Genomic DNA, 25,159 nt, shown 5'->3' on the forward strand with positions numbered 1-25,159 from the left:
TAGATGTTCAAGAAGTTTAAAGTTCCATTTGACACCACAATCCCCGCCACTGAATCACCAGGTAAAATGGCAGGCTTGGCAGCAAAGTTGTGGTTGTACAAGGTATTGAGACTCCTGGAATTTCTGCAATGAATTTGAAAGAAGACTTCAATGTAGTACTCATGTCTCTTAAGAAACAAGAGAAATTTGTGCAACTTATGTCCTGATAAGAGTTATATGTGCCAACCATTTACCCATGCTGACAACCAGCCCAAAACCCCAACCTAATTGTTTTCTTGTGTTCTTGGGTTACCATATCTCAAACCAGTTAATAATCTGACTAGATCAATATGACTAATTTCCATCGACATCTCCATCATCTAAGGCTTGTCCTTACTGACATTAATCTCCAACGTAATTTGGCCCTGCCTGAATCTAACTAATTCCCCAAATTTCCCCTGTTAGAGCTGGCACACATCAATGGAATTTGGATCGTCAAGAATCAACCCTTTGCCACATTTAGGTAGGTAAGTTAGTATATGAAGCAAAATGACCAACTCAAATACCATATGAGAACTACTTGGCTGTAGATATAATTCTTCCAAGACAGACAAAGTCTACATTCAAACTATAAAATTTTCTCTTGCAAGAACAATACGAGTGATTGATGTTTGAACAGAGAAAATAAATCCCTATCCAAGCCAAGGAATGAAGGAATAGCTTTCCACGATTGGTTTGAACATATTCTTTAAGAAAAAATTCTGATTTATCCTAATGAAGGTTTTGTATGAATGAAAATTCCTAACCGAACAACTTATACATGGTATTTATAATGAGATACTATTTTGATGATGCGACGACAAAAACAGAAAACAACAGTAAACCATTACGAATAGATTATGAAATAGAACTTAAGAAAGTATTTTCCACCTTTCCCAATCAATTGAACGTACAAATGCCAATTGCGGGCAGACATTGTTTCAATTACTAGTCATCCTTGGATATGACAGTCTTGAAATGAAAATTCATAATTGTCTATATCAAAAGGATTCTAAAATTTTTCATCAGGGGAAGAGGGGTGCAGAGAATTACTTGGAAAGAAGTTGCAAAAATTGGTAGGTAAAGAGAAGAGATTCTAAAGAAAAGGATATTCAGAAATGACTGAGTTTTAAGGGCTTGAAACATCGATCAACGGATGATAACAGTGACTTGTGTAGCAGCTGGATGATATCGAGGGGTGTTGAAACGATGCATGAAACACCAAAAAGCGACTTGTGCTTTTTGTTCGTTCAACCCAGAATGAAAACAACATGTTTCGTTCGTTCAACCCAGAACGAAGACAACAGGGAATTAAGGAAATAAGAAGGTTTTTTTATAAAAGGGTACTTTTGATATTTTGAAAATTTTAACCCGCATGTGAGATTTTAACCGATGGAAATCTAACGCCAGGTACTAAATTATCACAAATTAAAAGTTCGGGTACTAAATTAGCCTAAATTAAAAATTTAAATACTAAATTGTCACGATTTAAAGTACAAATACTAAATTGGCACTCTACGTAAAAGATACCTATCGAGAATTTTCCCAATACTAAATTGCCAATTTTAAAGTTCAGGACAAAAATGGCATTAAACCCAAAGTTCAGGATACTAATAGCGAATTTTCCCAAGATGGATCCAATGGCTCAACGAATAAATGTGGCGGACCGGCGGTCTAGTTGAGGGCCTTGAGGCAATGATTCAATAATGGGACTTCATCTAAGTTCAATTGTTCTGACGTCAGATGGGGATCTACTTTCCAACAATACCATCATATGTTTCAATCCAATACCAACGCTTACTATTGAATTTCTGCCCTTTCCGGCCTTTACACGCTTCCATCTCATTTTTCCGGTCCCCTTATGCGGGCTGTTCTCAAGGACTCTTTTCTTTCAAGCCTTTCGACAAACAGAAGACCAAGTTGTTTTCCGCTCCCATTATCCGCAAAAGAGCGACAGAGACTCCAACTTCAATTCGATCTGATACAGACAAGGAGATGGGCTACGTCTTGAGAGTTAGGCTAGCGTCGTTCTTTGCTGGTGCTGCAACAGCGTCGGCTGTGGGCTTCTACATCCTTCACAGGGATTACAAGGTTGCCCATGCAGCCATCTCCCAGCAGGTTGGTGTAATTCCTCTGATCCATTCCCTTCGTCTCTGTTCGTGCATTCATATTCTAACTTTTCCATTTGACCATTTCGAAAGATGACTCTTTTGTGTCGACAGAACCCCTCTAAATAGGAAGGAAAAGGAATATAGTTGTTAGTTCGGTAATAATCTGGATAAACATTGAATCTTCCCCCAAAAGCAAATTTCTTCTCTTTAAATTGACTGATACCTAGGCAGGGGCGGGGATAGTTTTTTGTAATTTCTAGAGAAGTTACCTCGTGAGGATGGGAGATTTTGGTAGTTATCAATATGAGGAGGGGTCTCTCGTTTAAGTTATTTAACCAATTGCAGCCATACATATGTTCCTTTTCTTCTAATTCTTCCACTTATTTTCTTTCTTTCTTTTTTTTTTTAAATAAAACCAGAGCCAAGGCAGATCTCTTTCCCTTGTGTCTTGTGGTTCTTTTGGACTATGAAATCTAATTTAGTATATTTTCTACCCTCATGTATGTTTGGCACATTTGCTGCAGATGAAGCTATACTGGAGATCGAATTTCTAAATATTGAGAAAAAATGGTCTTTCAAATCTTTATCAAATCAATTGGTGTTCCTTAAAATTATTTTGCTACATAAGGTTTTATGTATAAACGAGAAATATTAAGGGTCTAGATGAGTTTATACACTCTAAGTTCTCAATTGTGCACTTGGTTTCATATATAGGCTTCGTTTGTTTCACTCTGATGTATTTTTGACCTCAAGTCTTTATTGTCTATCTTGTGATGCCTAAAGTAGCTGTACATGTCCAAACCCACAACACCCTAGGACCTCTAATAAGAAACTCCAATCCACAAGATCGTAGGCCTTTTCTAAATCCAACTTACGAACAAACCCTTGCTTTCTGGACTTTCTCACATCCTCTACACATTCATTAGCTATTAGAATCTGATCTGTTATTTGTCTCCCTTGCATGAATGCTCACTGGGCTTGATTAATGATGGAGGGGAGCTCTACTTTAATCCTCAAAGATAGCACTTTAGCTAGGATTTTGTAAATGCTAGTCACCAAACTAATCGGCCTAAAATTTTTTGGATTTTTTGCTTCTTTCTTCTTAGGGATTAGGGCTACGAAAGTAGCATTAACTCCAAGGCTTACTTTGTTATTATCCTCAAATTCCTTAAACACAACACAAAGGTCTTCTCTTACCACATTCCAACAATCTTGATAAAAAGCCATGGTGAAGCCATTTGGCCCAAGGGCCTTGGATCTATCCATTGAAAACACTGCATGCCTAATTTCCTCTTCTTCAAAACTTCTCTCTAACCAGATTGTTTGCTCTTCAGACAGCCTGGCCCGATCTAAACCTTCCAGCCTTAGTCTATTATTCGATGGCTTCCCTGCAATTGATTTAAAGTGATTCACCAACACTTTGGCTATCTCATCTTGATTTGTGACTTCCTCCCCATCCACTTCTAATTTGGCCACACAGTTTTTTCTTTTCCTCCCATTAGCCAACGCATGGAAAAATTTTGTATTGTCGTCCCCTTCTTTGATCCATTTGTGTCTTGACTTTTGCCTCTAGGACATCTCTTCTCTAAGGAACTTCCAATTCCTTTTTTAAACTACTTCTCAAAATCCTTTCTTGCTCATTCATGATTCTTTGGGATTCTTTGGAGTCTAGCTCATCAATCCTAGACATCAAAATATTCTTGTGATCCTTTACCCTTCCAAAATTCTCCCGATTCCACTCTTTGATCCTATCTCTCAATCTTTTCAACTTTTTGTGGAACCTTACACCTTTCCACTTTACCCCTCTCAATTCTTCATTCCACCACTCACCAACCTTTCGTTCAAAGTCCGGATGAGTTAGCCACATGTTCTCAAATCTAAAGGGTCGTGGTCCAAAGCCTAGAGTTTCTTGACCTAATATGATAGGGCAGTGATCAGATGTAACTCTAGGAAGGGTTCTAGCCACCAAATTCCTCCAATGGTCCTCCCACTCTACATTAAAAAGGAATCTATCAAGTTTGGAGCAAAGGGGGTTTTCTTGGAAATTGGACTATGTAAGATTAGCTTGTAGAAGGGGTAATTCCTTTAGACCACAGGTGTTAATTAATTCAATGAAATTTATCATGCTTGTAGAAATCGATATTTGGGGATTATTTGATTCATTACAAAACCTGATTACATTGAAATCCCCCCCGACACCACGGGCCATCCCGCAAACCTTGAATTCCATACAACTCCTCCCACATTTCCTTCCTTTCTCTATAACCATTTGGCCTGTAGACATTTGGTAACACCCAACTAAATCCGTCTTCCACATTTCTAAATTTTAAAGAAACCGAGAATCTCCCTATAAGTTCTTCCACGGATTCTACAACATCCTCCCTCCACAAGGTCATTATCCCTCCCGATGCTCCTCATGAGGGAGCCAAGGTCCAGCACACTCCTCTTGATTTCCACACTTTTGACCCATCTTCTATCCAAATCTGCCAATTTGGTTTCCTGTAACAGAACTATATCAGGCTTCTCCCTTCTCAGCAAGTCTTTAATTGCCCTTCTCTTTCTTGCACTCCTAGCCCTCTCACATTCCAACTAATAATTTTCATAGTAAGACTCCTTTTAAACGCCACTTACTAACCCAGTTCCATCTCACAAAGAACCCTTCCTTCTCTCTCCCCTTCCACTAAACTCGATGTCACCCTCTATATCTGATATTAGCCTCTCCACTTCTGATCTCATTTTCTTTTTTCTTCTCACATTCCCTTCTATCTTTTCATCTGGCCCACTGACTTCACCCACCTCCCCCCCCCCAACCTAGAACTTCTGTAACTCTCCTTGTTTTGAGGATTTTCTTCAGGTTCCCTACCATCTTACCCCTCCTCCTTTGCTTTATATCCTCCAATAATGCACATATTTGCCCCCATATTCTTTCTATCTCTTCCTCTTGCTTTTTCTTAACCTCCAACTCTCCCTCACTCCTCTCACCTTCACCAGTGCTAAGCTCTATGTTTTCCTCCTTGCCTAAAAGTTCCTCTCGGGATGCTGGAGTATCTGTTTCAACCACAGGAAAAGCACCAGTACCTAAAACCGAAGGGACAAGAGTACCTTCATTGTTGGGAACCAAATGAGCTTCTTCCAAGGGATCAGGTCCGGCATAGGAAGGCAAGTCTAATATTATCTTCTGTGGTCTGATCTGCTTAGGAGAATTTTCATAGGAAATCAACAACTTTTCAAATTCCGCAACTTAGTCTTCCACTGCTGTCTGGCTTTAGGCGATACATTACAGACCAATCCGGTATAGTCTTTTCTTTCCAAACCCATAACCTGTTCTTCTTGGGCTAAAGAGTTAATCTCCCTTGCAAGTATAGACAGAACCTGAATCCTTCCTTCTGCCGTTCCATCTTGCTCTTCGGGCCTCCCTCAAAACTTTGAGAATCAGTTCCCTTCTCCTCCAGAAATAATACTTCCGTGCCAAAGTTATCTTCTTCAGAAAGGTCCTTTGATCTGCTGAGATTGATGCTTCCCAGACTCTCCGAATCATCCGATTCAGAATCGCTAGAGTCTTCATTCTTAGAGAGCTCCCTCCTTTCCTCTGAAACGTTTCGTTTAACACACCTTGGGTTACGCTTTTCTGGCGACGGATTCTCTAATCTTACCGTCGAAATCCACTTTTTTGAAAATCCAGAATGCGCAGAGTTCATTCTTCCCGCTGCTCGGTCTGTAGCACTCGAAGAGGATGAAGATAGATGGTAAAAACCATCTATCGAGGGCACATGCTCAGTCACGTGCCTTTTTAAGTGTCTTTCTTTTAGGTTGGTCCCCTGAAATGGGCTCCCTGTATTCACTTGACCCGCCTTAAGTGGGCTTAATTTTTGCAGCCCATTTAAAGCTTCTGCCCCTGATTTAGGGAGTATCGACCTAAGCAGCTCAAGGAATGTGTTTGATGAAGACAGTCTGGGAACAGAGGTACTTTTTCAAGAGAACAAGGAAGAAGACGAGGCACCAAAGTTCGAGGAAGATGTCGTGAAGGCTAAAGATCAGTCGCCTAAGGCTACGGTTCAGGTGCCACTTGTACCTGCAAAGGAAGTCAGTCCATTAGTGCAGGAAGAGCAGGATATGATGTTGGTAGGAAACTCTTCTCACGCTCCAACCTGCAATGTAACACTAGAAGAAGGATAAAAATGGAAGTCTTTCACCTATTAAAGCAGACAGGGTTTTGATTCACAGTGTAAACTCTCTCACGCAAGCTCAGTCACAGGGAACAGCTTTAGGCCCATCTCCTTACGAGAACCCCTCTCCCTTGGAAGTCATCCCCTCAGTCCCAAACATTACAGGTACTGTTGTCCTTTCGGTTTTGGTTACTAATGTGCCTTCTGTGCTTGAAACAGACAAGTTCCAGTGGGGGGGATGAGAAGAGAGATTGGCAGCTCTGAGTGCGAACTGAGAGAAGGTGAGATGGCAGTGGAAGAGGGATAGGAGGAACTAGAGAGAATTTGGGAGAGAATCTGCACGTTGTTGGAGGAGTATAAAGAGAGGGAGGAGAAATTAGTTCAAAGGGAGAGAGTAACAACTTTTCAAGAAAAGGACTATTACAAGAGCTCTAATCGGGGGGGGGGGGGGAGATAAATGAAGCTAGTGCCTTAATGAGGAAGACTAAGGGTAACAATAGGAGAAAAAAGAAAAAGAGATCTGAAGTGGAGAGATTGATTTCAGATATTGGGGGTGAAATTGAATTTAGTGGGAGAGGGGAAAGAAAGACTTTGCTGTAAGGTGGAGTCTTTGAGAAGGGTTTTTTTTCGAAAAAGTGCTTGATGAAGATCATTAGTTGGAATGTGAGAGGCTTGGGAAGTGAAAGAAAGAGAAGGGCAATTAAAGATTTGTTGAGGAGAGAGAAACCAGACATAGTCTTGATGCAGGAAACCAAGCTGGCAGAATTGGATAGAAGATGGATCAGAAGTGTATGGAGATCAAGAGGAGTTTGTTGGACTTCGGCGCCATCCTATGGAGCCTCTAGAGGTCTAGTAACCTTATGGAGGGAGGATGTTGTAGAATCAGTGCAGGAGCTAATAGGAAGTTCAATCATTTCATTAATAACTGTGGTCTAAAGGAGTTACCCCTCTTACAAGCCAATTTTACATGGTCAAATTTCCAAGAAAACCCCCTTTGCTCGAAATTAGACAGATTCCTCTTTACTGAAGAGTGGGAGAATCATTGTACGAACTTGATGGCTAGAGCCTTACCCAGAGTCACCTTTGATCACTACCCTATCCAGCTAAGTCCTGAAACCTTAACTTTTGGTCCTTGGCCTTTTAGATTTGAGAATGTGGTTAACTCATCCGGATTTTGTGCACTTGATTGGGGAATGGTGGAGAGAAGAATTAAGAGGAGTGAATTGGAAGGGAGTAAGATTCCAAAAAAAATTGAAAAGGTTGAGATCCAAAATTAAGGAGTGGAATAGGGAACACTTTGGAAGGATAGAGGAGCAAAAAATTGACTTGATGTCTAGGATTGAGGAACTTGATTCCAAGGAAGCTCAAAGGATGATGAGTGAGCAAGAACGGGTTTTGAGAGAAAATCTAAAGGACCTGGAAGAGGTCCTTTTGAGAGAGGAAATCTCGTGGAGGCAAAAGTCGTGACATAAATGGATTAAGGAAGGGGATGGAAATACTAAATTTTTCCATGCATTGGCTAATGGGAGGAGAAGAAAAAATTTTGTGGCTAAGTTAGAGGTGAATGGGGAGGAACTCACAAATCAAGATGAGATAGCCAGATGCTTTGTGGGTAATTTCAAATCAATCTATAGGAAACCGTTGAATAATAGGCCAACCTTGGAAGACTTGGAGTGGACTAGATTGTTTGAAGAACAAGCAAATTGCTTAGAAAGGGACTTTAGTGAAGAAGAGATCAGATAGGTGGTGTTTTCAATGGATAGATCCAAAGCACCTGGTGCAGATGGCTTTACAATGGCTTTTTATCAGGATTGTTGGGATGTGGTCAAAGAAGACCTTGTTGGGGTGTTTCATGAATTTGCAGATAAAAAAACGGTGAGCCCTGGAGCCAATGCTACCTTCCTAGCCCTAATCCCAAAGAAGGCAGATGCAAAGAACCCTAAGAACTATAGACCAATCAATCTAGTGACAAGCATCTATAAAATCCTGGTTAAAGTGTTGTCGTTGAGAATCCGAGTAGTACTACCCTCCATCATCAGTCAAGAACAAGGTGCTTTTGTGCAGTGGAGGACATGAGAAAGTCAGGAACCCAAGGTTTCGTTTGTAAACTAGATTTGGAGAAGGCTTATGATCTTGTGGATTGGAGTTTTTTACTAGAGGTCCTAGGGTGCTGTGGGTTTGGAGCTAGATGGTGCAATTGGGTAAAGGGCTGTATTAGTTCCTGCCATTGGAAATACTAAAATTTTCCATGCATTGGCTAATGGGAGGAGAAGAAAAAATTTTGTGGCTAAGTTAGAGGTGAATGGAGAGGAACTCACAAATCAAGATGAGATAGCCAGATGCTTTGTGGATCATTTCAAATCAATCTATAGGAAACCGTTGAATAATAGGCCAACCTTGGAAGACTTGGAGTGGACTAGATTGTCTATAGAACAAGCAAATTGGTTAGAAAGGGACTTTAGTGAAGAAGAGATCAGACAGGCGGTGTTTTCAATGGATAGATCCAAAGCACCTGGTGCAGATGGCTTTACAATGGCTTTTTATTAGGATTGTTGGGATGTGGTCAAAGAAGACCTTGTTGGGGTGTTTCATGAATTTGCAGATAAAAAAACGGTGAGCCCTGGAGTCAATGCTACCTTCCTAGCTCTAATCCCAAAGAAGGCAGATGCAAAGAACCCTAAGAACTATAGACCAATCAGTCTAGTGACAAGCATCTACAAAATCCTGGTTAAAGTGTTGTCGTTGAGAATCCGAGTAGTACTATCCTCCATCATCAGTCAAGAACAAGGTGCTTTTGTGCAGGGGAGGCAAATAACGGATTAGTTCCTAATAGCAAATGAGTGCATGGAGGACATGAAAAAGTCAAGAACCCAAGGTTTTGTTTGTAAACTAGATTTGGAGAAGGCTTATGATCTTGTGGATTGGAGTTCTTTACTAGAGGTCCTAGGGTGCTGTGGGTTTGGAGATAGATGGTACAATTGGGTAAAGGGTTGTATTAGTTCCTGCCATTACTCCGTTTTGGTTAATGGGGTGGTGAAAGACTTTTTCCCAGCTTGTAAAGGCCTTAGACAAGGTGACCCTCTCTCCCCTTTTCTTTTTACCCTGGTTGCAGATGTTTTCAATAGATTAATCTCTAAAGCAGATAGGGAAGAGGAAGTTAGAGGTTGGAGGATCGGAAGGAACAATGACCGGGTAACCCACCTGCAGTTTGCCGATGATATCATAATTTTTTGTGAAGGGGGTGATAGGCGGGAAGTGAGAAATCTCAAAAGCATTGTTACAACACTTTGAGAATGTCTCCAATTTGAAGATAAACCTGGATAAGAGTTGTGTGGTAGGGGTTAATCTGAATGAGAGGACTTTGTAGTCTGTGGTGGATTGTTTAGGTTGTCCCATTTCTTCTTGGCCCTTGTAGTATCTAGGTCTCCCTTTAGGGGCTAACCCAAAGGAGAGTAGATTTTGGACTCCAATTCTGGAAAAGTTGGAGAGAATATTAGCTTCTTGGAAAAAGAACTACATTTCCATAGGGGATCGAGTGACTTTATTGAAAGCTACCTTAACAAATTTACTGGTTTATTTTCTCTCTATCTTTAGGATTCCTATTAGGGAAGCTAAGAAGTTGGAGAGGATAATGAGATCTTTTCTGTGTGAGCCTGGGGAGGAATAGAAATCATCTAATCAATTGGGAAATAGTTTGTAGCAGTAAAGAGGAGGGTGGATTGGGAGTAGGATGGTTAGCTCAAAGGAGTAAAGCTCTCTTAGGGAAGTGGTTGTGGAGGTGGCCTAGAGAAAGGGAGAGATTGTGGCATGAAGTGATAGCTAGTATACATGGCAGACAGGAAAATGGTTGGGATGCGGGTGAATCACGTCAAGCTACGTTGGCATCTCCTTGGAAAGCAATTCAAAGTGTCCTCCCTCAGTTTCTCAACTTGGTCAGGTATGATGTCAACTCTGGTGGCTCTGTTTTATTTTGGGAAGATACTTGGGTGGGTACCATTGCCCTTAAGGACAAATTCCCGCTCTCTATTCTCTTTCCCTTTACACGGAAAAAACTGTTTCTCATTTTCTTCCTTCTATTACTTCACCCTCTTCCTTAAGTTGGGCTTTGGTTTTAGGAGAGGTTTGAGGGATGTTAAACTTAGTAGTGCTTCAGAATTGTTGTCTCTTCTTGGCAGTGTCTTTCTAAACCCTCTTCGCTCGGATGTGAGACTTTGGTCCCCTCATCCAAAAGGTTTTTTCACTTGTGCTTCCTTTTTTAAGTCCCTTTGCCCTTCCATGGGACAGTTGGGTTTCCCTGCTAAGGAGATTTGGTTCAGACCTGTTCCTCCTAAAATTATAATATTTTGCTGGGAGGTGTTTTATGGAAAGATCAATACTCTGGATTGCTTGCAGAAGAAAAGGCCTTTCATGTGCTTGTCCCCTAACTGGTGTGTACTTTGCAGGGCTAGTGGTGAGGATTGTTCCCACTTATTTGTATCTTGTTCCTTTTCTAGTGCTATTTGGAGCTGGATCTTTTCTTTGTTTGGATGCAGGTGGAATCTGTCCTCAGAATTAAGTCAGCTGTTCGATCCTTCTTGTTTTGTGTGGCCTACAAAAAAAAGGAAAAACGATGTGAGATGTATTAGAGCAGCAGCCTTGTGGACAATTTGGGAAGAAAGGAATGCTAGGGTGTTCAAAGAAAAGGAAAGAAGCTTACAAACTGTTGAGGATTGTATATTGACTAGAGCCATTCATTGGCTCAGAACTTTGGACTTCTTTCATACATTTTCCTTTGATGGCATTTGGAGTAACTGGAAGGCGGTAGCCACTAGTCATACGAGGAGGGACAAGGCAGCTGCAATGTAGTAGCCAATGAAACCCAGGCCCTTCAGGGATAGGAGGGATGCTGAGAAATAGAGAGAGCAACATTGTAGCTTTGTTTTCAGGCCCTGTGGCAATAGGAGGCTCAAATAGAGCAGAGATCTTAGCGGCTGTACAAGGCATCCAGATTGCTGAACAGTTAGGAATTCAACACTTGATAGTTGAAGGAGACTCTAAAATTGTTGTTGGATGGCTGACAAAGCCAGCTTCAGCTATGTGGCGATATAGAGATTTATTGAGGAAAGTCAATTGGCTCACAAGAAATATGACAGTTACCTCTCTTTGGGTAGAAAGGTTAGCAAATTCCTTAGCGGATGGACTAGCTAAGCAAGGGGTTTCAAGGGATCATTTGTTTTGGGCTGCTATGTAATTTTATTTATGTTATTTCTGCTTATCCGGTTCTTAAATGATGTAATACTTTGTTAGAAGAGGTAACAACTCGTGCCTCTTCATGGGTTTCCTGTATTGCCTTATATTCTGATTTAATAAATTATTTTCATTCATCAAAAAAAAAAAAGCTTCTGCCCTTGATCTTTCATATGGGCCTTCTTTAGAACGCCCAATACCCACTGCTTCCGATTTGGCCGACCCAACTTTTAGAGTTCGGGGCCCACCAAACCTAGTTTTATTTTCTTCCTTTTGGCCCAACTGTTTAATCTTCCCATTTTCAACATATTTTCCTAATTCTTTCTGATCTTCTCGCAGAAAAGCAGTTGTAGTAGCTGGTTTGGAATAGACGCCACTTGTAATTGCATGGGCATAAGATTTGTTAGAGGCCTAGCAGCTAGCTTGTTGCTCATGATTGAAACTTTCCATCTTCTGCAAGTCTTTTGAACTTCCCCAAGTTTTGTTCACCCTTTTTTGTATAACTTTCCTTTCCTTGCAGGTCCTCCAATCCTTCGCTGCCATGCAAGACTTCATCTTCAACCTTTACATCTTCCTCCTTCCTAGCTTCTCTCCACAGTTCGGCTTCCATGGAAGAAGCCAACCATACCTCTATGAAAGCACCTTCCACCTTCACATTTACTTTCCTGGGAATATCCTCGGGCTTGACTCCATTCAACAAAATAGCTGCAGACCTGAGATCTCCCCAGAATACACCTTCCAATTTTTCTCCACACACCACTGCTATCACTTCTGCAACTTCATCCTTCCAAAAATGGAAAGGTAACCCCATGGTATGCACCACCACCCCATTTGAGATCGAGGAGACTTTTGAGTTGGAAGAAGGGGACCACCTAAAGATATTAATCGAGCCAAAATCATCTTGTAAACATACATCCTCAACTCCTACTCTATTTTCAAGTGGATCCAGCAGGGCTTTGCACGTATCAAAGGGTGTAAGGATATATTCTGTTCTCAATTTCAAATGTTTTGTCAAAGTACCAGCAATTTACCCTATTTTTAGAGGGTGTAAGGATATATCCTTGACTACCCCATTTTTCAGTCTTGGTTAATGGGGTAGTCAAGGATTTCTTCCTAGCTTTTAGAGGGTTAAGGCAAGGTGACCCCCTTTCCCCCTTCCTCTTTACCCTAGTTGCAGATGTTTTCAGTAGTTTGATCTCTAAGGTAGAGTTGGAAGGAGTAGTGAGAGGTTGGAGGATAGGAAGGAATGGGATTAGGGTCACCCACTTACAGTTTGTTGATGACCTAATAATCTTTTGTGAAGGGGGTGATAGGAGAACAGTAAGTAATCTCAAATCTTTGGTAAAGCACTTTGAGAGAGTATCAAATCTTAAAATAAACATGGAAAAGAGCTGTGTGGTGGGTGTGAATCTGGATGAGAGGACTATTGAGTCTGTGGTCGAGTGTTTAGGTTGTCCCATTTCCTCTTGGCCTTTACAGTATTTAGGTCTACCTCTAGGAGCCAACCCTAAAGAGAGCACCTTTTGGACCCCGGTTCTGGAAAAGTTTAAGAAGAGGTTAGCTTCGTGGAAAAGGAACTATATTTCTTCAGGGGGTAGAGTGACATTACTGAAAGCTTCCTTAGCAGATCTGCCAATTTATTACTTCTCTGTGTTTAGGATTCCTGTTAGGGAGGCCAAGAAGTTGGAGAAATCAATGAGAAATTTTCTTTGGGAGCCAGGGGAGGAAAAAAAGGATCACTTAATAAATTGGGGAATAGTGTGTAGGAGGAAAGAGGAGAGTGGGTTGGGACTGGGGAATTTAGTTTTGAAGAATAAAGCGCTCCTAGGAAAATGGTTGTGGAGATGGCCCTTAGAACAGGAGAGACTATGGCATGAGGTGATTGATAGTATACATGGCAGTTCGGGAAAAATGATAATTTTAGGAGGTACAGGTTTAGACCAAATCTCCTTAGCTGGGAAACCCACTTGTCCCAAGGGAGAGCAAAGAGACTTAAAGAAAGAGGCACATGTGAAGTTCCTTTTGGATTAGGGGACCAATGTCTCACATCAGATCTTAAAGGGTCCAGAAACATTTTCAAGTAGTGACAAAAGGTTTGAAACACAAGAGAGTTCATGATCCCTCAAGCCCCTACGAAACCCAAAGTCCCAATTTAGAGAGGATGGAGAAATAGATGTTGGAAGAAAGTGAGAGATTGCTTTACCCTTGTAGCAAGAAAGGGAATAGAGAGAAGGGAAAGTGTCTTTAAGGGCAGAATTGCCCACCCAGATGTCTTCTCATAACAAAACAGAATTACCAGAACTGACATCATACTTGATATAATTGAGGAAAAGAGGGAGAATACTCTGAATTGCTTTCCAAGGAGTTGCCAACGTGGCTCGACGTGATACACCAACATCCCATTTCTATAGGAAAATCAACACTTCAGACTTATTGCAGAAGAGAAGGCCTTCTATGTGTCTGTCTCCTAATTGGTGTGTACTTTGCAGGGCTAATGGTGAGGATTGCTCTCACTTACTCTTAACCTATTCCTTTTCTGATGCTATTTGGGGTTGGACCTTTCCTTTGTTTGGTTGTAGATGGAATTTGATCACAGCTGTAGATCAGATCTTTGACCCTTCCTTCTTTGTATGGCCTACAAAAATTGGTAAAATTATGTGGAGGTTCATTAGAGCTGCTGCTTTGTGGACAATTTGGGAAGAAAGAAATGCGAGGATTTTCCAAGAGGAGAGAAATATTCAGAACGTAAAGGATTGCATTTTGACCAGGGCAATCCATTGGCTGAGATCATTGGATTTCTTTAAAATATATTCCTTTGATGACATTTAGAGGAATTGGATTGCTGTGGCTAATAGCAGTTACAGGAAGAACAGGGTATCAACTGTGTGGGTGCCTCCTTCAGAAGGCTGGACAAAGCTGAATTTTGATGATAGCAGCCAAGGAAATCCGGGTCCGTCAGGGATAGGTGGGGTGCTGAGAGATAAAGACAGTAATATTTTAGCTTTATTCTCAGACTCTGTGGGTATTGGAGATTCTATTAGAGCTGAGATTGTAGCGGCAATACAAGGTATTTAGATTGCAGACTAGTTAGGAGTTCAGAATTTGCTTATTGAAGGAGAGTCCAAAGTCGTTGTGGGTCGGTTAAAAAATCCAGCTTCAGTTATTTGGTGCTACAGGGATATTATGAGGAAAGCCAATTGGTTTTCAAGGAACATGAATGTTAATTATCAGTGGGTGGGTAGAACAGCTAATACCATAGCGGAACGGTTAGCTAAGCAGCTATGTAAACTTTCATTTCTTAGTCTGATGTAGTACTTTGTTATTGTTGTGGAGAGGTACCAACTCGTGCCTCTCCTTTGGGCAGGCTGTATTGTAATTTCATTTTGATTATCATGAATAAATTATCAATCATTTATCAAAAAAAAATTTACCTTCCAAGCACATATTTTTTCTCTCTTTTATGATTAATGGCAAAATTTAGATCCAAAGGGGGTCTTTTTCATTGTATTTCATTCAGTAGACATAATGAGTCGATTCATATATGACCTTTAGGATCATTCTTCATATGCTATACAAGATCTCTCTCATGAAACCCGACCTTTATGACTTGCAAGACCATCATAAAATTTTTTGATGCAGATCAGTACTGGTCTTGTAAACATGTAAAAAGGGCAGCCCAGTGCACGAGGCTCCTACCAATGTGGGGTCTGGGGAGAGAGAGAGATATGCAACCTTGGCCCTGCACATACACAGAGGCAATTTCCAAGATTTGAACCCTTGATCCTTTAATGGTCTTAAAAATATGTATCAGAGTAACATAAAATACTGAAGAAAGTATAGAAGCAATGGAACATGAGAGTGTATGCATCATTAAAGGATCATGTAGGAAAATGTAAAGGACTAGGAGAAAAAGGAAATAGAGTATTGAGAGTGGCTTTTATGGGGGTTTTTAGTGATGAATTAAAAGGGGTTGATTGAAGTTCTATAAGCTAAACAAGCAAATTAAGGCCTAATAAGTCAAAATTTTAGAGAGATAGTGAGTAAATTATGAGAAATGAAGAATCTATATTGAATTTTGCAGACCACCTGAAAAGGAGTAACAGGAATAAATTGAAAAAGGGACTGGCTGGGATAATTAGGGTTTCTTTGATGATGTGATTTGAATTCTGGAAGAGACAAATTCTAGAGAAATTTTCTCTAGAATTGTAACCGAAGGAAAGGCTGAAATCTAACAAGAGGTTGATTGTTTTCCTTTTAGTAATGAACTAAGAGTGCAGATATTGGAAGTTGAACCACCAAACAAGCTTCAATAAGCACCATTAGAAAAAACACAACGCTAATAAAGAGTTGGAGAGACAAGGGAGAGGAAAAGAAGAACTAGAAGTAGAAATAGAAAGAATCAGAAAAAAAGAGAGAAACAAACAGAAAAAAAGAAGAGAAAATCAACTAGAACCAGTGTTGGATTTTCTAGAATTAATCACTTTAGGGTTGATTGGAATCACTTGTTAATCAATGGAAGCAACGGTGAACTCAAATTCATTAATCATTCTCAAATGGAAGTGTAAAGATCCATATCTGGATGTTGATACCAATTTTATCATCCTGACTTCAAAGGCACTTTCTACTTTAGAGTGGAAGCTTTTGCTGGGTTTCTAGCTTTTGATAGTATTCTAACATCAGATCATTTAAAGAATAGGGGATTCAAGATGGAAAGTATATGCTATTTATGTTATAATAGTTGGGACAATGTGTCATGCTTATTGATCAAGTGCAGGATGGCAACTGCTGTTTGGCATTTCATTTCTTCTTCATTTGGTGTTCAATTTGATCTTCCTGACATTCCTGAGGGGATCTTCTCTAAGTGGACAGAAATTAATGTTAGCAATAAGGCTAGCATATTTTGGAGCTACATTCTTTTTGCTATTTTCTGGAGAATATGGAAGGAGAGGAATGAAAGATTGTTCAAGGATAAATCCAGGAACATTGACAGGTTATGTGCTGATTAGTATTATGCATTGTCATTCTTTTTAATATGAGACATTGAGACATCTTTCATAAAAAGAGGGAAAAAAAGATGAGATCCTCCTTCCTCCTCCCCCTCCTACTTCCTCCTCATCCCCCTCTTATGGTGGCTTACGCCTCTTACGTTCTGAACTATGCCTCATCACTCCAGGTAGTGGAAAGCCCTGCATCACACCTCCGTGGTTGAAAACATTGGTAGAGTCAGAAGAAGCTCTATGCACATAGAGTTAATGATGGATCAGAGATGAGACACATTTAGAATGGTTTTCTTCTAAGCAAATGGATTTGGAGATTTAACAAAGAACCATACAGCCTATGGAGGAGATTTAATAATGGGCTTCTATTTGATTCTCATAGAGACTCAACAATTGGATGAAATGTTTTTTAGATTGATAAAACCAGAAGTAGTGTGGAGTCCTGGACTAAGGATGAATCGGTTATAGGAAGGTAAGGACCTTGGCTGAGTTGTTTCTAAAATTACAAGGTCATGGTCCAGTTCCTGATCACCCTGATTCTGAAATTTTGTCTTGGAATCCATCAGATTTGTTTCTACATTACAAAGTCATGGTCCGGTTCCCCAGCAACATAATTTGGTGCCCCTAAGCCTCCAAAAAGGACCTTTTGAGGTACACTCTGCAGCCATGGTAAGTGTGTCACCACTGATACCATCTTTTTATCCACTGCTCTCCCAATTTTTTTTGGAATTTTCGGACTGCATTAATCTTGAGCTGGCATTTAGAAGGTCAAAAGAAGCAAAGCCCTATGGTCCATGATCCCTTTTACTGTATTTTGAACCATCAGGGGTAAATGAAATGCTAGAATATTTGAAACCAAAGCAAATGCCAAAGAGTGATTCTTAGAAGAAACAGAAAAGGCACCTTTTTTCCTATTAATTATGGGTGTCTGCTTCTTATCAAAGATGAAATGTGCCCAATTCAGTAGAAATAAGCCCAAGTGTTAAGTGAATATTGGATCCTAGAATAATTGGATATATTTCAAACTTCCCCCAGGAATAAGGTATCAAGTTAGAATAAATAAGTTTTCATTTTTTAACATTGAATGAAAATTTAGATTGCTCTCATACTTGACTTTGCAATGAAGGGCGAGAGAGGATTCAGAGCAGTAGGAAGATGGAGGTCTGAGGTGTCGATCGAAGCCAAGACGTTCAAGTTCAAAGAGGAAAGGACCAAAGGCAAGGTTGCACTGAAAATCAGAGAGAATAACAGGGCGACAGTGTTGGTGTCATAGGAGGTCATAGCATGGATGAAAGGTTTCTTAGATGGGGCTATCAACTCTGGTAAGGTGAATGGTTGGAAAAACTCCATGTCGGTTCCAGGCAAGAGATATGTAACAGAACTTAATAGAAACAAGAAGGGGTGGTTCATCACTGTGGTGGAGTTTTTTGGAACAAATGGAAAAAAATGCTTTGTGTGCCAGAAGGGAGATTGCAGAAGAGGTGGATGGCTTTTGTGCAGGTGCTGCAGTCTTACCTTGTAGCTTTGGAAGAGAAGGGAGTGGATGGAGGGAAGGCAACTGGCCAAAAGCTTGAAGACCAGAGTAAAAAAACTCAGGAGGAGGCACCATCGATTGGTACCTCTGGAGTGTAGAAGTGCAAGGCCATCTGAGTCCTGAAATGGTGGTTGCTTGATCTTCCATTCATCGAAGAATACTGGTAGGAGTAGGGAAGGAGGATTGGAAGAAAAGAATGGTGTTAGTGGCTGATAAAGGGGTGACAGATTGGAAGAAGGTTCTGAGTACAGTTGCAGGAGAGATAGGTGCTGGGAATGAAGCAATGCTGTTCCCTTTTGCGGAGACGAAAGCCGTGCTTGATGTAGGCAACCAGGAACTAAGCTTCAAAGCAGTTGTGGTGGATGGAGGTCTGATACAGGTTCAGAACTGGAGCCCAATCTGCAATGAAGTCGAAGTTCAAGATGGGTGTGTTTGGCTGAAGCTAATAGGCCTTCCATTTCACCAAGGCGGGACCCTGTTCTTGAGTATATAGTGCAGAGCCTGGGAGGTATTTTAGTGAAGGCTGATAGACTTAACCTGAGTGCAGTGGAGTTACAGGTTGCTGGTGTTAGACACGAGAACTTGCCGAGGTTCTTTGAAATCTGTTTGGATGAAGCCTAGTACAAGGTGTGGTGGGAAGGAGGTCCTAAGGTTGAAGATGATGAGATGGCAGGGTGGTGGACACATGGAGGGAAGAGGGAGGGCAGTGAAAAGGTGGAGCAGATGAAGGTTAAATCTGGGGTTACTGTGTCGGCTAGGGAAAACCAAAAGATAGGCAACCTATTTAAGGAAATTAATTCAAATGGGTTTGAATTAAACAAATTAGGGCGGGCTTTTCATCTTATGCTGATGTGGCAAAGAAGTAGATATCTTCTGGGAGCAGAATGGCTTGGTCCAAGCTGGTGAAGGTACTGGGACAACATTGGAAGGAGCCACGTGACAACTTAAAATGTCACATGGGTGGGTTGGGCAGGTTGGAAAGTGAACCGGGCCACTCATTTAAGGGCCAACGTAACAACTTTAGTGGTCACGTGGGCCGGGCGGGCCTAATACCGAACACAGGTCTTTTTCAAATGACTCACATGATAACTTAAGTTGTCACATAGGAAAAGGGGAAGGACTATGTGGAGAGGTCTGAGGGCTGGAGTATGTTGGACGATATGGGAAAGAAAATTTAGGATATGGTTGAGAGAGGGGTGGAAGAATTAAAGGCTATCATTCATTTTTGGGCTGTACAGTGGCTGAAATCTTTGGAACTATTCATAGGTTACACAGTGGATGACATGTTGAGGAAGTGGGGTGAAATAGCAAAATGCACATAGACCAAGTCAGTAATGAGTGTGTCTTGGACACCTCCACCTGCTGGGTTCATGAAATTAAATTTTGATGGGAGTAGTAGGGGGAACCCTGGACAACAGGGATTGGGGGTGTCTTTAGGGATGAGAATGGGGTAATTTTTGCCTTGTTCTCAGGCCCAATTAGAGTGGGTGACTCCCTTAGAGCTGAGATCTTTGCAGTTATGGAATGAGTCTAGAAAGCCAAGGAGATGAACATAAAAAAACTCTTAATTGAAGGGGATTCGGAGGTGGTGATAGGGTGGCTGAATGCAGACAGCAATGGTTTATGGAGGTACAGTAATCAGAGGAGGAAATTTAAGTGGCTGGTGCAGGAGATGGAAGTTAAAATGTGCTGGGTCAAAAGATCAGACAATTCTCTAGCTGATGGTTTAGCTAAACAAGGGGCAGAAAGGGATTCAATGTTTTGGGCTAAGTTGTAATTTTTTATCTCTACCTATTCTTTTGTTTTCTTGATTGTACTTGGAAGATAAGTGTGTTTGTCTTCCTTATGTAACTTCTTTGGTGAATTAATGAAATTGTTATTGATCAAAAAAAAAAAAAATCATAGAATCATTGGATCTGAAAAATGTTAGGAATACTTTGACGAGGCACTCACTATTTTAACATAATGGGGGGGAGAGAGAGAGAGAGAGAGAGAGAGAGAGAGAGAGAGAGAGAGAGAAACCATTTCTGCATTACATGCTTATTTTAAAATAACTTAAGGGTTGGGTGGTGACAGTTGTCCCTGGTTTGAGATCTCCCCATATTTCAAGTAATTGCTACATTACAGTGATGTACACTTTCTGTGGCCATTCTTTATGAAACATGAGCCAGAGATGTAAAATACATGTTGCACCATTTTGAATGTTCCCGTTTATTTGGCTATAGATATGAATATGACTCAAAATTCTTTTAGATAAAGGCTCAAGTAGGTTTTTTGATCCTGTTCTAATGATAACTTGATGATTTTCTTTATCCAGGTGAAAGAACTCTCTGAATCTCTTGATGGACGTATTTCAGCACTGGAGAAGTTGAAAGAAGTTGAAGCTCCAAGACATGTGGAGGCCACAGAGTAGATGGCATGAGGTTCTGCTTTTGATAAAAGTTCCATTTGCTAGCTCCTGAAATCTTTTTTTTTTTACGTCATATAAGAACCATGAATGCAATTTTCGATAATAATCACTACTCAGTATGATATGCCAGAACTCATTTGTTACAATATAATGATTCTAATACTGATCTTTTTTTAGTTGATATATTTCTTTTTCCTTTTCTTTTGGACACACTAATCCAAGATTTTGGTAGATTCCTGTATTCCTCAATTTCTCAAGGAACAGTGGTTAGTCATTACCATCTATAAACCACAATCAAGCATATAAGGGAGAACAATGGTCCTTAACCCCTCATGCAATTAGAGGCCATTAGGGGTGGATTCGAGCCGAGCCGAGCCGAATACTTGGCTATTCGAGCTTGGCTCACAGGAATAGTAACAAGCTCGAGATCGAGCCTAAGCTTGATTTGAGGCAGAGACTTAAGCTCGAGCTCAGCTCAGTTCATAGCTCACAAGTTCGAGCTCGGCTTGGCTCAAGCTTGACTATAAGCCAAGTTTTTTTGAAAAATAAAAATTATATGTATAATTTTTTTTTAATTTTTCAAACAAAAAATTAAGAATTATAAAAATTAATTAATATTATATATGCAAAAATAATTATAAAAATTATTTACTATTATACATAAAAATAAAAACATTATTATATATAATAAAATTATTTATTCAATACTAGGCTTGCAAGCCTCACGAGCCAAGCTTCATTGAGCTCAAGCTCGGCTCCATTAGTAAACAAGCCTATACAATAGATACCATAGTTTTCAAGGCGCTAAGGTGAGGCTAGGCGACCAAGGGGCGACCAAGTGCCTAGGCAAGACGTGTTTCTACCCCTCATGAGCTAGTTACTTGGTTTTATACATTAGCCTACAAACCTCTAAACTAAATTTTTTGCTTATGATTCTTGTAATCATGCTTAAGCATGCAACACAGAATATTAGAAATAGAAATTCGGACTTAAAAAACTTAAGAGGACGTAGCCCCTGTGTTTGACCAAGAAAAGAAAAAGAACTTGAGGAGAAAACAGGGAGGTAGACCCCTGCTTTTGACCAAAAAAAGAAAAATAACAAGGGGCTCCACTGCTGTTTTAAACCAAGAAAAACTAAGGAAACACTAAATAAAAGAAGAAAATGAAAAGAAGGGGTCAGAGCCCCTGTTTCAGATCACCAGTGAAGAAAAAATGATGAAGAAACTTAGAGAAATGAAGAAGAAAAGGGGGCGAAACCCCTGTTCCAGATTACCATCGAGGAGGAAAAAAGTGCAAGTAGATGAATAAGACCAAAAGGGTGAAAAGTTAGCAGGAAAATGAAGAAGAAACGAAGGGGGCGGAGCCCCTGCTTGATTCCAAAAAAACTATGCAAAAAACGTATGGAAAAGACAAAAGAACAGGAAGAACCAACAAAAAGGAAGAAAAAAAAAAGCCTGAAAACGAAGAGGGTAGGAGGAAGAATAGACGGACTGAAAACTGAGAAAAAGAAGATGATTCATTTGATTACCTGGCATATTCGAAGTTGTTTAGACTTCTAGTTAGTTATGCAGCATTGCAACAACAGTTGGAGTTGGACTGTGTGAAACAAACCTGACCGGACAGCAGTCCCTCTTCTATTCAGTTTTGCCATGAAAATAAAATCCTAAAATGACAGCACTCTTCTTTTAACAAAAAGAGTGATAATGTGTGATAGGTTCTATTGTAATAACAAAAACTAACCAATAAAAACTATTTGAGCAAAAGAAAAGTAAAAAACAATATAAAAATATTAAAGGATCAATGTATTAAGGGATGTATTAGTGTGTCTTGCATCTAGTCTAGGCGTGTGCTTTGGAGTTAAGCGCCTGTCTAGTTGCCTAGGCGTGTGCCTATACAAACTTTGCATGGCATCTGGGCAAGGTGAAGTTTGAAACCGCCTAGTCGCCTTGACAACTATAATGGATATGTTGGGAAATAATTGGGAAATGTTGAAAAATGATAGCATAACTAACACATGCTTACATGTGTTAATTCTTAGAAAATCAGTATAATTATTATTAATTTTTATAAATATATAACTTTTAATCAATGTTTTAAAAGCGCAAGGTACAAAAAAAAGTACAAGGGGCAAGTTGCACCCTAGGCAAGGTGCAAGGTGATGTGCGACACCTTTTTGAAGTTAAGGCACAAAAATACAAAAAAATTAAAAAAATAGAAAATTTTAAAAAAATGTTAAAAATTCAAAAAATGCAAAAAAATTGTTAATATTAATAAAAATATAAACTTAGATTTTAAAATAAATGTTTTAAAAAACCTATTATCTAAAATTAAAATGCATAAACATAACATCTAAAGCATATTCAAATGAAAATTTAAAAATAAAATTAAATATATAAAATATTTTCAAGCATGTAAAACCCCACAATCTCTTTTTCTCCCCAATTGCATTACTTTAATTAGCTAATTTGATGTAAAATATATTGCATTCCTAATATTCTACGAGCCACCTTTGTACCACGCCCCTCAAGGCAAACCCAAATAAGTCCATGTTAAAGTCTTAAATTCTTAATTCCTATACAAAATATAATGATTTTATAATTTTATCTGCCTTTTAAGAAGATATTTTATTAGAATGAATGAACATTAACAAATTCGAATCTATATGATCGGCTGATACTTTTGTAGTATTGGTCCATATTGGCCGATACAATGGATATAGGTGGAATGGACACTTGTGACACACTTTGGTAACCTCTAAATCTGATATGGTGATATGCAGGATGTTGGGAAGTTGGGACTATCGAAACAATTTTATATGGTTTTTCTTTTAGGTGGAAAGGAGAAAGGGCATTAGTGTCAGATCCTCAGCTTTTTTTTTTTCTTTTTTTTTTTTTCATTTTCAGGCTTCTAAAGGGGCAAGTGCAATGTAATGAGACTATTGGTGGAAAGATATACCCATCAGACCCCCTCTTCCTGGGCCAATTTTCTTCTATCGACCAAATTAGTATTTGAACAGAGACATTTCATGTTTCCATGGAAGAATTCTTTACAGGGTAAAAAAAGGGAGAGACAAGAATTTGCTTATTGAAAGAGAAACCTCATTATTTATTTATTGATTTACTTGATAGATAGATGCGAATCTCATTATTAAAAGCTAAATTACATTTCCGAATGAAATGAGTGGAATGGTGGAATAGGATTCATGTAGCTGTAGCCACATAAAGGGGTTTTGGTTCATAGTTGTGTTGGTGTTTAATTTGTTCACTAACACTGTTCTGTATGCTAGCAACCCATGGTTTCAGAACTAGAAAATGACCTTTTTTTTAACGTAACTTTTTTATAGCTTTTTCAGTTGGGAAATATGATTTGCTGATGTAAGCATGCATGACATGGCAGTTATACAGTGTTCACCAATGTCTCCAGTCCTAATGTTTCTATTTCATGATGACCATACCGATGCCATCAAAAATAGATAGTAAAAACAAGTACACAATCAATGTTCACATTATCATGGTTCAAACTTCAAAAAATAAACTATGAATAGGGCAGCCTCTTTGGAATTGTGTGGTTCCAAGAGAAATGTTATTTAAAATATATATATATTAGTATATCTCTAGGATCATACCACCCTAGGTACAAGGCTCAATTGTGTATATTTCTGCAATAAAAGAATTATGTTGCAAAATTTGCAGGCTAAACCAGGGGAGTTTTGGGTAGATTAATTTGTAGGCTACAACAGTGGAATGGTGGAATAATAGTATTCAGGTAGCTGAACCTTGGGACAAGGCTCGGTTGAGTTGACTACATTTCCGCAATGAAAGAATTATATTGCAAAATTAGCAGGCTAAAACGCGGGAATTCTGGTTTGTATCTTCAACCCGTAGGTTAATTCTTTACCAAAAAAAGAAAAAAACCGTAGGGATCAGAGCCCACCGTTGAGTGGATCTAAGGGCGGCAAATTTTAACCCAACCGCTGAATCCACTCAACCCACCCATTTGTTAGTCGGTTGGGTTGTGCCTATTTAGTCCCCGATCAATCGATTAACCAAATAAGGTATTAATTAACGGGTTTGGGTGGGTTACCATGGCCAGCAGGCAATCATTAGGCCATTAATAAATTAGGATTTTAGCCTGGCATCTAAAGGGATGTGATGTGTTTGGCTAGGTGGGGTATGGGAAGTCTGGCACTTTAGCCTGATTTAAGAAACTGAACCAAATTTAAGATCTTGGGCCTATGAATGATTTCCATGTAACTTAAAATTAGCAAATAGTTATATGAGAAAGATTACCAACCAAGCCCGAAAGTTCACTAGTTTTAAGTTGCACTAAAACATTTAGGTTTCTTTCTTTTATTGTTTCTGAACAATTAGTACTCTTAAGATTAGTTAATGAAAGAAATCCTATAGAAAACTCCATGTGAAATATAAACTGTGGATTTTTGGTCAATCAGGTCTAATATGGAATCTGCTGTAAATGTAGAATTATAATTTGGGGGATGTCAGTTGTTGATACATACAGGCCAAGCCTGAACTTGTCCTATTTAGCCTGAACTCGTCCTATTTACATATCCAAGGTTGGTCTGAACTTAAATCGTGCTATGGTCATGTTAAAGAATACTAGTAGGGGAAAGCATTTGATTTATTCAATTAAAAATCGAGTTAAATAAATTAAAATTTTTAAAACTGACTTAGAAAAAT

The 25,159-nt window shown here is 39.5% G+C and overlaps 1 protein-coding gene across 3 annotated transcripts; it reads left to right on the top strand.

Moving 5' to 3' along the window:
• The first annotated feature begins 1,660 nt into the window (after window positions 1-1,660).
• Window positions 1,661-23,593, top strand: LOC148864324 (ABC transporter A family protein). 3 transcript variants are annotated; one of them, XM_088977743.1, is made up of 3 exons: window positions 1,790-2,136; window positions 20,370-20,475; window positions 23,366-23,593. In XM_088977743.1, the coding sequence occupies exons 1-2, from the start codon at window positions 2,014-2,016 to the stop codon at window positions 20,463-20,465; spliced, it is 219 nt and encodes a 72-aa protein (XP_088833869.1). In that variant the 5' UTR covers window positions 1,790-2,013; the 3' UTR covers window positions 20,466-20,475; window positions 23,366-23,593. The 3 variants fall into 3 exon arrangements, with proteins under 3 accessions (XP_088833868.1, XP_088833869.1, XP_088833870.1); XM_088977744.1 differs by having other exon boundaries at window positions 1,826-2,136; window positions 23,242-23,593; XM_088977742.1 differs by lacking the exon at window positions 23,366-23,593 and having other exon boundaries at window positions 1,661-2,136; window positions 20,370-20,645.
• The last annotated feature ends 1,566 nt before the right edge of the window (window positions 23,594-25,159 follow it).

The sequence above is a fragment of the Nelumbo lutea genome, chromosome 3, assembly GCF_056320005.1.
Source record: "Nelumbo lutea isolate HS-2025 chromosome 3, American lotus-T2T, whole genome shotgun sequence".
Classification (NCBI taxonomy): Eukaryota; Viridiplantae; Streptophyta; class Magnoliopsida; order Proteales; family Nelumbonaceae; genus Nelumbo; species Nelumbo lutea.

Excerpts from the sequence above, each read along its gene's own strand:
- LOC148864324 (XM_088977742.1), top strand. The coding sequence starts at position 1,762 with ATGGGGATCTACTTTCCAACAATACCATCATATGTTTCAATCCAATAC. Across the intron at positions 2,137-20,369 it reads ATGCAGCCATCTCCCAGCAG|GTGAAAGAACTCTCTGAATC; the intron begins GTTGGTGTAATT and ends TTCTTTATCCAG.